Here is an 11358-nt window from a genome sequence, read left to right as displayed (position 1 = left end):
ATCACGTGGTTTCAATCTATTTAGCTGAAAGCACATTCTCCAATAAGGAACCACAAATACAGAAAGGGTAAAAGCGGACTTGTTGATTTCCTTGAAGGATGTGTGAAATGCAAAGAAGATGAACAGCGTGCTTTGGACTGGACTCAAGCTTAGGAATAAACAGGATTTGATTTTGATGATACTGACATGAAAATAAAGCAGCAGCTTGGGTTGCAGGAGCTAGGACTTAATATTCCTTGAATTAGAATCAGAACCAAGGGTAGAAGGTTGTTAGAATCTTAGTACATCCATCCTTCATGAGCAGCAGCCATTTCTCACTCTGGCTTATAAAGGACTTAAGTTTACCTCAGGCAGAACTAAGTACAAAACATTATGTTCTGATTACAACAAGATGAAAATAAGCAGGATTGTCAAGAGAAATTTATTACTAAAAATAAAGCAGCTGAAGTTTTTCTCAGGGAAAATTGTCACCACAGGAACCTCCAAGACAAAAGGTGTTAATATCTTCTTCACTCCTGAATTGCTGCCTTCTTCCATATATTCTAAGTTTTAATTTAAGTTAAAAAATTCATCACGATGAAAATGATGTGGATCTGATCCCTTCTTGTTCAGTCTGAAGACTGAGTTGGGCTACACGGTGACGGAGACTTCAAGTGCTGTAGGTGAGTATCTACCAAAGGTTCGTGTGTCAGGAACATGGGTTGGTAAGAAGACACAAAGACTGTAGGCTGAAGCTCCGGGAGGTCCAAGGATCCTGGGGGAAAGAATTCCTTGAGTTCCAGTGTTGCCTGGGAATCTCAGGAGACTGATCAGACACATATATGTTCTTTGAACTCTTTAACATCCTTGCCTCTGTCAACCCAATTTTGCTTTTGTTTGCTAAGACAGGACAGATACTTACTTTTACAATGAAGAAAACTGTGGCTGAAATAGATTAAGTGACTTGCCCAGGGTTATATAGTATATTAGGTAAACAGTGAGAATTTTAATTCTCTTTTCTTATTTACAGCCCAGAACTCTCCCTGTGTGACCCCAATGCCGGATCCCTGATGGCTCTACCCACTTGTGGGAGGGAATCCATGGAACATAGGCAGGACCAAGGCCATGACCTGATCCCTTTTATCTCATTTGAAATTTTAGTCCTATACAGTAAACTTTCCCCTAGAGTTCTGCTTAGGTCTTACTTAGGTAGAAAATGAGAAACCCTAGTTTCTTGGTGGGCCCTGCCTTACTATGATCACAGATGCCCCTTGTGGCTGTGAGGACAGCTGGAGAGCTACATAGGGTGACAGATCCTCCCAACTCAGTACTCTCCAAGGTTGGAGCACTGAAAGCTTATACCACTTACTGCTCAGATATTTAGGGTACTCAGCTATGACCTAAGGGGAGGAGAGCCTAAAATGGTCAATTTTCAAACCAGAAAGGTAAAATTAAAAGATACCTTGTAGAATGGGATCATTATGATCTTCATCAAAGGTCTGTCTTTGAAAGGCTTCAAAGCTTATAGTTGCATCATTCTCTGGCAGTCCTTGGGGTAGCTGCCCATCTCCAGGTTTGCACACATCAAATTTCACCCACTGGTAACTGCAGGATTAAAGGGACTCATTATTGAGAGCTGTCTGTTAGCCATAATAACCCATTTTTACCTCCAAAGGGATTATGCATTTATTTTCCGTAGATCTCTCCCATATATATCTAAAAAACATATTAACTAATAAAAAACCCAAAAGTAGACAGATAGGACTATCTTAGTCTGTGATACAATATTCTATAGAACTTCCCAGCCCTTTTGCTGTCATGGAACACACGGAAAAGGATGATAATTATGGTACAGTGGGATACTGGCTCCTGCTCACCTGTCCAGAGGGCTAAGAGGACCAGTACTGAGGCACACTGGTCAAGGAGTAAGCATACCTTGCATACAGAAGCAGCTTAATGTATGAATAAGCAAAACAATTTAGGTCCCTGGCCTGCAGATCATGGAGCTTCTCTCAAGGGATCTGACCTTACTTACTTGATGCATTTTCGAGCTCCTGGACAACTCTGGATCAGGTTGTGGATGGTTGGATGAGAAAACCCAAAAAAGTCAGCTCCAGATGGAAGCAGGTTGGGCCTGAGTTTCCCCCTAAATATGAGAGGGAGAATTTTACTTTGAGAAGCTAGAGGGAGATAAGAATGGGTTTAGGAATGGAACGCGGTGTGAACAAACATAGTAAGATTTCTTGACTTAGATACTCTGGAGAATCTAGTTGCTAAGACATTTGAAGGATGCAGGATAGTCATCTATAAAATAAAGGATCTCCACTCATTAAAAGCAAGAGAAAAGGTCTCACTGTGCAAGAAGTGATCTTTTTAGCCTGTCTTCAAGCTATTGGTCAACTTACATAGTAGCACTTATGGTCTTGAGCAGTTCTGCATGACAGGCATCTGCAGAAGAGCTGATAATGGCATTCTGGGGGTCATCTTCAGGAACAATTTCAAACTGAGAAAGATAAAGGTGCAATTAGCTCAGTCTTCAAGGAGGAAGTAGTAGGGAGAAAGTCATACTACTCCTTTAACTATTTCTTCACTGGCACTTGAAGCTGATGTATACCATACTAGGAGGTGGGCGCAATTTCCTTAGAGTACTGTTAAAACTTCAAACAAATCCAAGAAAACAGAGAAAGTCCTTTGTTTCAGTTCTGTATTTTTTGGTTGACTGCTCACCAGAAGTCAACACTTAATTTGTCACCTTTCCAGACCCTTTCCTATCTACTTACTTATATCTACAAGTACAAATACATATGGTATTTTAAAAACAAATGACATCATTCTCCATGTAATCTTAAGTTTACTTTATAATATCTGGGTGGGGTACAGGTTATTTTGACTACAAACTCCCAATTCACTTTAGTTTTTGAATTGCAAAATATCTTTACTATTTATAAAAAGAAACTTTTAAGTCAAAATCATACTAATACCGAGGAATTTTGGCAAGAAAGTATTTTTGTAGCAAGCACTATCTAACCAACTTAATTCCTTGACCAGTTTTCCTTAAAGTTTAATGAATTTTTGCAAAGAAAATATTTCTGTAACAAGTTCTATTCAGCCAATTAAATTTCTTCACTAGTATTCTGTAAAGTTCAGTTAAACAGTTTCCATTTTTTCAATGTTTACTTTAATCAAATTATTCCAAACAGGATTATTTTCTGTATATGCGTTACTGATCATTTTTACAGAATCCAAAACAGAGTACAGTTTCTATTATTGTTAGTTTTCTTCTGCAGTTATTATTTCACTTGATTCAAATTTTACTGTGTCAAATTGCAGAGATCTTTCAGTTTGTCAATAATGACTTATCTTGTGAGACGTTTTAGTCAGTGGTGGTTTTATTACTTCAATCAATGACATATGGTGCAAGTTTAAAATACTGATGGTTTATATTTACTTCTCAGCTAATTCATGAAAAACCTGTGAGCAATTATCTTCAAATATTCCAGGATTGCTCTACCATTTGGTATTGGTCATGCCAATTCCAATCTTTTATATTGTGTGCACAGTATCCTATTTGAGCAAGGAGCAATTAAAAGGACAAAATGTCATATTTTGGTCTTGGAGTTCTTTCTCTGTTAGTATGTATAAATCTACTTCATTCTTTTAACTGCTGTGTAATACTACAGGAAGTGGATCTATCTTAATTTTTAACCATTCTCCTACTGATGAGTATTTAGGCTATTTCTGATTTCTTGCTGTTGTAAACCACGCTGCAAGTACACTGTTACATTCAATTCTTTTGTTTACATTTGCACACTTCTCTGGGAAATACTAGAATACCTAGAAGTATTCTGGGTCAAAGGATACACATGCTAAAATTGATATTGCCAAGTTGCTTTCCAAAAAGACTTTACAATTTTCATTGTACTAATGCATACTTGTTTTCCCTATACCCTGGCCAACATTTGCTGTTATCAATCTGGTATTTGCCTATTAGCAAAATAAGATCTTTTTGTTTTATTTGCATTTTCCTAAATACTAGTGAGGTCTGTTCTTATCAACCATTTACGCTATTTCTGTGAAATGCCTATTTTATCTGAGTGCTTTTTATTTTGGATGATAGGAACACTTTATTTGGATATTAACCCACTCATATTTTATTCCTATTTGTTGCTTGAGTTTTTTTTTTTTTTTTATTAACGTTATGATAGATTACAACCTTGTGAGATTTCAGTTGTACATTGTTGTTAGTCATTGTTGCTTGAGTTTTAACTTTGATTATGGTGTCTTGTCATTCAGAAGTGTTTACATTTTTAATAGTTAAATCTGTTCCATTTTTCTTTATGGCTTCTACACTTCATGTCTTGCTAAAGAAAACCTTTTTACCTCACTCTAAGATTATAAAAATATTCTTCTATATTTTCTTTTAATATATTTATAGTATAAAACATTCTATAAAACTAAAGTAATTAAAAGTCATATTGGCATTTATAGACAAATAGATGAAACAGCATCATCTGGAAACATACGCAAGTATTGTATGTATTTAGTATATATTAAAGGTGTCACTTGATGTTAGCTGGGAAAAAAAATTAAAGCTCACAATGTACCTAAAAATAATGTCCAGATGGGTTAATAAGCTAAGAAAAAAAAAAGGAAACTAAACACCCCACAGACTATTCTTTTTCAAAAATATGTTAACAATTTGTCTTTCAGAGGAAATTAAGAATCAGCTTGCCACTGTCCATTAAAATTCTATTAGGACTTTGATTAGATTTGCATTGAATTGCTAGATTTATTATAAATATGGTATACTGCTACAACACTGAGTCTTTCTGTTGGAGCATTTTCTGAAGAGAAGTGCTGCACGGCCAAGGTCATCTGAACTATCAGATATGTCCAAACGGTGCTCTGACCAAGATAGGAGTGATGCAGTATTATCCACGTGTGTCAGGCAGGCTCTCAGCTTCTGCTCAAAGGCTCCTTACCTTGCCTTTACCTCCTTTCACTCAATTTTCTAGCATTCTGTAACATCGTCAGACAGTGAAGCCTGGAACTCTGAAAATCATCTGTTTTTTCCCAATGATCAGAGGTGATGGTTGGGAAAAATGAACTGCTTTGAATCATAGCACTGAGAAGGATGAACAAAGGTATTTAATAAGACTGGGATTCAGGTCTCTCAGGTCCTTAAGAGTATGTGCAGCCAGAAACTGCTAAGGGGTTTCTTTGTTACCTCCATTTTGGTCCTACCTGAAACGGCAGAATCAAACTTATCTTCCCTGTATATGGGCCTGCATTTTACAAATAGGCAGGTTTGATCAGGCCTCGCATAATCACCATATTGAGAGTAGAAGCAGCATGATTCAAGGGAAAGGGTGTCAGTAGGAGAGTCAGACAGATAAAGTTTACATCCCAGCTCAATCACTTATTAGCAGAGGTGTGACTTAGGGCCAAACACTTTTCTGCATCTTGGGGTTACCCAAATGGCAATTAAACAGTATCTACCTTGTAAAGTATGAGAACACATAATAAATATTAAGTGCCCGTCACAGAGAAGGTTGTCAAAAAATGGGAAAAATAGTAGTTATGATCAGAGTGGGTACCTGAGGTTGCAGACCACCATCCTTGATCTGACAGGTATATAGACACTTCTGGTCTGGGCACTTCATGCTGGCATAGATTCGAGTACTGCAGTAGCCCACAGGGTAGATGGCACTCTCATCATGGAAGCCAGGTCGGTCGGTGATGATCTATAAAAAAGATTCCCCCAAACCTGTGATTGAGGTCACTGGAGAATTTAGAAGTCCAGTGCACTATGGGAGCCTTTAGAGCTACTCTGGGGCTGCAAAGAGTGACTCAAATCAGAGAGAGCGCGTAAGCTGTGCAGCAGACACAACTGACCTGGTTTCCTAGGGACTGGAGATTTTCTGGGAGTGGTCTGGATCAGCAAGGGGCTGCTGCTAATGGGAACAGGGAGGGAAGGCTTAACCCCATTCCCATATTTCTGATTCTTCTCTCTCTGGTCTCACTCACCTCCCCCAGGCTATATACTGTTAGACCCCCCAGTCCGATGGGGAACACAGGCCGTCCTGAGGGATCCAGGGCAATGGGCTGAACCAGCTTGCGAGCACCTCCCTCCATTTTCTTTTTCTTGGATGTTTTCTTCAGAACTGAAACGCAAATCTGGGGTCACCCACTTTAGGCCCCTCCCAGCGCTGAGGGGAAGGGAAGAATTTACACATGAATGCTAAGAGCAATAAGCCAATCTCATTCTACACACTCACTGAATGGGCACATGGGACTTTTCCCCAAAGCCCTGAGTATCTTTCTAACCCACCCACCTGGCAGTAACCAATTTTAATATTAGTGCTTAGGACCTAAAAGCCTTACAGGTTTTAAGGCCTCTTACTTAATTTATAAGATCAGAAATTTTCCATCTGTGTGCTCAAAAGGCCACTTAGCCCATTTCCCTGCCTCTAGGAAAGACTGAACTAAAGGCAACCCAGAGAGTTGAGGGTGTGCGAGAAGGGGGAGGCCTTAGCCTGCTCCCTTCGCATTTAACCAGCTCTAACCGAAATTCCTCCACCCAAAGTGGCTTTAATACACTTGCTTTTTTAAGGGCTGTTAGGGCTGCTTAAGGATCAGCCGTGTGTGTCACCAGTTAGTACCAGGTCTCTATCATTAGCATTTGAACCACTGAGGCAAGGTACCTTCCAGTTTGTTGTTCTCTTTGCCTTTTTCTTTTTTCTCCTTCTTTGATTTCTTCCCAAATGGTTCCTCAGCCCCACTGCTAGGCCCAGAAATGGGCCCTGCTCCCTGTATAGTTCCCACAGAGCTGGACACACCATAAGTCAGGGGCAAACTGGAGCTGTGGGAAGGAGCTGCAGCCTGCACTTCCCCTTCGGTTAGAGCCTGAAGCTGGAGGAGCTTCTTTAGCAAGTACCTGAGGTCGGGGAAGGAAAGGGAACAGAGGTATGAACTTGTTTCATCTCAATTCAATATTTTACTCAAGTACTGGGAAAAGCCAGAACTAAATACAAAGATTATTACACTCATAAAAATAAGGTTCTTATTGGAACCTAGGAATTACGAAGCTTCAGAGGATAATACTTCAAGAAGCCAAGGATAAAGGATTGTAGCATATCTCTTTTGCATGTGGAGGGTCCCTGTACCTTGATGTTGGAAGGTGTTAGGCTTCTGAAGGGCATATACCATGAACCGCATGTGTTATATACCCACTGTACTTTGCAGAGTAGTACATACTGAACAAATATTTGTAGAATGAAAAGTAGTTTCTTTTATCCCTTGGCTTTTATAATTAGGGAGTTATAATAAGATTACTTATTAGATGTGACAAAAGGATTTTGTGACAAAGATGAATAGAGCTGTCTCATCACCATGGTCCAAGAAGACTTGGGTAAATAGGAACCAATACCACAGGTTGTGGGTTTCTCCGTACTTGATCAATGGCCAACGGGCCGTGAAATGCACAAAAATCCCACTAGAGAAAAATCCCCAGAGCCATAAAACCATATCAATCACCAAAAATGTGATTCTGAACACAAAATGAAGCCAGCTCACCGTCTTTCTTCTTTTGCTTTAAGAAATTTTTCCTCAAGACGAGCAATTTCATCACAAATAGCAGCATTTTCCTTTAAGAAAAATTTTCAATATAATCATACAAAATAAATAAAAGATCAAAGTATTCTGCTGGGAAGAGGAGCTATATTCCAAACCAAAGAGGTCTGTGTGGCTAGGTGAGAAGGAAGAGCTAGTCCACCTTGCAGACAAACTATTAAAAACCTATAGGTAATGGCAGAGTCACGTTCTACTATGGGCAGGGTAATTACGTAATTTATATAAGTGGAGGCACCTTTGAGCGAAAAGGTGAGGCTATTAATGATTATGCCAGAACAATATGGTAAACTACACCTGTCCTAGGCAAACAAAGATGTATGGTCACCTTAATTAGGGTATCCTCGGGCAGAGAAAAGAGCATACTGCTCAAATCTATAGATGTTTAAATTTAGTCCTTATAAATATGAGGAACGTCCATTCTCAAGTGCCTTGATTCTTGGGGTGCTTATAAAACCAACTTAACCCAAGGCATCCCATGCGATATAAACCTTAAAGAGAAAAACTAGATGGAACAAAATTAACTCTAGTATGTAAAATTCTTAAATTTCATAATCTACTTATGTGTATTCAAATATCTTTCTTTACTGATGACTCAATGTGTTTCCCAATCATCAGTCCTGAAGGGAATGCTCCAATCTGATGTTCCATAGGTGGGACCTCAAACTCTGAATGTTCAAAACAAGATCCCTTTTCTTCACAAAACCTTCTTCATGTACTTGATGGAACCAACATCCTTCTAATAACATAGGCTCCAAGCTTTAGATACCTTTGACATGTAGGGGATAAAAGAAAGGTAACAGTTAATTAGATATCAAGTCCTCTTAATTCTACTTTTCTCATTTCTCTCTAGTGCACATACCAAGTGCTAAATAAATGTTTTTGGAATGCATGTTCTAATTTCCAGACCTTTCCTTATGCTTCCAAAAAAGCTGAGAGATGTTCAAGCTTTCGGTACAAAGAAGAGGTAAGGTGGTGATTTGGGCATGGCAGGACATTCGAGGACTCCACTCCCTATTACCAAGCACTGAGGCAAGCTTGGACAAGCCACAATGTTCTAACACAAAGTTGTGGCTGGCAAACCAGTTCATTCATTCAATAAATCCCGTGCCTCTACAATAAAGGAATGGCAGAAACACTTGGGAGACTCAAAAGAGGTTAGAAGAGGGGATTACTGATAGCTTCATGTGCCTATTTTGGGGAAGGGGTCAGTTATGGGTATGCGGGGTGCTTGGGAAATAGGCTGTGCAGTGGAAGTACGAAAGAAACTAGAATCAGGGTGTCTGAGTTGGAGTCAAGGCTCTCACACTGTCACATCTGTCCCTTGAACAAATCATCTTTCTGGGGTTCAGTGCTCTCATTTTAAAAACAGTGCCTCATTCTCAGGGTTCTCTCGAGAATCAAACGCATTTCTAAGAGTTTTGCGGTAATAACGATAATGCCTAAAACTTATTGGCACATGTTCCAGGTACCAAGCACTTTACTTTCCTCATTTAACCTTCATTAACTCCGCAAGGTAGTTAGCTCTCATTCACCGACGAGGAAACAAAACTACGCAATTTGTCCGAGGACACAAGACTAACAAGAAGTAATGTATCCTGCCAAAGCTAAAGCTGTATTAATGCTGCCACCCTGGGAAGAGGAACAGCTTGGGGAACGATTTCCCGAGTTAGGAAAGCCCTGAGGCGGAGAAGGGCCGAGCGACGGCTGGACTCACAAACACCGTGGCTTTGGCCGCTTTGCGCAGCCGCAGGTACTTGAGCCGGTACTTCTCGTTCTGGCTCTTCTTCGGGAGTTTTTTCATCCTGGCTTTGCTGGACGGCAGCGCGGCCCGCGGCGAGGAGGCGAGGCCGCCCAGCAGGCTCATGGTCCGGCCCCGCTAAGGGGGCTCCAGGGCGCGGCCGGCATCGGCTTCTGGGCCGAAGGGCGGCCGGGAGAGCTGGCTTCGCCTGGTCTGGGCTGGCGGAACCAGGTCTCGGGGAATCGACCTTTCCAGACGTCCCCAAGGCGGACAGCTGAGCCAAAAACCCTGCAACCGAACCGGCTCCCAGTGCCTCCCAGCACTTCCGCGTCTGCCTTGGAAGTAAGCCCTGCCCGGAAGTTACGTAAGGTCGCTAGCTGCGTCTGACTTCCGGGGCTGCGTGAGCGTGCTCCTGTCGGCCTTGCGCATCTCTGGCCCGGTAGGAGGGAGGAGAAGACGGGAGGCGAGTGGAGGTCGGGGCGAGGTGGGCGGCACGCTGGCCCCAAACGACCACTGTGACCCCCGTCTGTGTGGTTAGCTGAGTAGTATTACTGTTGAGCTGAGGCGGAAACAAACAAAAATCTTGCCAACGCGAGTCTCGGGCGCACTCCCGCAGCCCTGTGCGTTTCAACTCCACTTTTTCACACTTGGTACAGACTGGCCTTCCCGAGTGTAGGACGCACTTGAACGCGAGTGCTGGTACTGCTCTTTCCTTGCTTGCTTCCTTTATACAGCTCGGGTAAATGTTTAAGTGCCTGTTATGCGGTGATGTTACTAGGAGCTGAGCCTACGGTGGTGAATAGAAAAAGGGCCTGGGAATCTAGTAGGGAAGATGGAAAATTTAACAAGCAATTTTAATAACATGCTAGCCCTGAGTAGGTGCTCAGTGTTTGCCTAATAAAACCTAAAGTATTTTTCTGTACTTGTATTTATATAGCTCTGACTTTATAACCAAGGTCTGTCTGAAATCATCAGAGAGGGGGATAGACTGTTCTTTAGATGCAGTAATGGTAAATGCGCTGGTCTGAAAGTCAGAAGGCCTGTATTGATTCTTCTTCCCGCAGTGCCACTAACTAGTTGAGTGATGAGCCTCAGAGTCACAGGTTTTTCCTCTCAAAACTGAATATACTCTTTAGAATAATGGAGATGAATGAAGAGTTCTAAACGGAAAGGTACTCTACTCATATACAATTACTGTTACATATTCTAAGTGTAGACTTCTAGAATTGCACATGGAAATTAAGGAAAATGTGTACACGGTCCAAACAATAAATTCATTGAATTACTGGAGAAAAATCTAACGCTAATATAAGTAACTTAGAATCAGGGTTCAAAAAAAGAGGCTTAGAATTGATGACCCAGGTACTTCATTTTTGAAAATTGTAAAAATAGCGATGGAGTCTTGACAAAATGGTTTTAACACAGAGAGAAGGCTTATGAAAGTCCCTTTATTTCCATCCATATTGAAAGCTGCCCTTGTTGTAGCTGGCGCGGTTTTAATAGAGCAATTCCTCGTGGTGCCAGTGCGCTTTCACAAACGTACTCAAGGCAGCCATATAGATTCATTTTTGGAAACTGCCAGGAATGTTTTCAACCTACAAATTATTCATATTCATGCCTTTCATACTATAGATTGACAGTTTACCTTGGAACCTGAAAATAGGTAGTTCTCAGTAATATATGAAGAGATTTTCTTTTTTTGAAAAAAAAAAAAAAAAAACCCTAGGGCAGGCCTCGTGGCGTAGTGGTTAAGTTTCAGTGCTCTGCCTTGGGCAGCAGGGTTTAATCCTGGATGCAGACATGCACACTGCTCATCAAGCCATGCTGGGGTAGTGTCCCACATACAAAAAATAGATGAAGATTGGCACAGATGTTAGCTCAGGGACAAACTTCCTCACCAAAACAAAACACAAAACCCCTTATTTGCTAACTGCCTGATTTATGTGCTGTCCAGCTGTATTTTGTTCTTGCAGGCTTTGTGACCTGACTCTATTTTCATTATTCCTCTT

At 40.9% G+C, this 11358-nt stretch overlaps 1 protein-coding gene across 1 annotated transcript; it reads right to left on the bottom strand.

Annotated features, from left to right (window-relative positions):
* Positions 1-407: 407 nt before the first annotated feature.
* Positions 408-11063, bottom strand: TBRG1 (transforming growth factor beta regulator 1). Its single transcript, XM_001505067.6, has 9 exons — positions 9326-11063; positions 7555-7625; positions 6684-6916; positions 6007-6143; positions 5577-5723; positions 2385-2482; positions 2015-2125; positions 1442-1584; positions 408-754 (listed from the first exon to the last, which is right to left on the bottom strand). Exons 1-9 carry the CDS (start codon positions 9473-9475, stop codon positions 609-611), a joined length of 1236 nt encoding a protein of 411 aa, XP_001505117.1. The 5' UTR covers positions 9476-11063; the 3' UTR covers positions 408-608.
* Positions 11064-11358: the final 295 nt, after the last annotated feature.

Source organism: Equus caballus, chromosome 7 (assembly GCF_041296265.1).
Source record: "Equus caballus isolate H_3958 breed thoroughbred chromosome 7, TB-T2T, whole genome shotgun sequence".
Lineage (NCBI taxonomy): Eukaryota > Metazoa > Chordata > Mammalia > Perissodactyla > Equidae > Equus > Equus caballus.
The sequence above is the reverse complement of the archived record's forward strand: the minus strand, read 5'-3'. Positions and strand labels throughout refer to the sequence as shown.

Bases quoted from the DNA above. Each gene is read 5' to 3' on its own strand.
- TBRG1 (XM_001505067.6), bottom strand. From the start codon at position 9,475: ATGAGCCTGCTGGGCGGCCTCGCCTCCTCGCCGCGGGCCGCGCTGCCG. The intron at 5,724-6,006 runs GTGAGTGAGACC...TCTTTTTTATAG, and splicing joins CAGTATATAGCCTGGGGGAG to ATCATCACCGACCGACCTGG. The intron at 2,483-5,576 runs GTACCCACTCTG...TATCTTTCTCAG, and splicing joins ATGGTGGTCTGCAACCTCAG to TTTGAAATTGTTCCTGAAGA.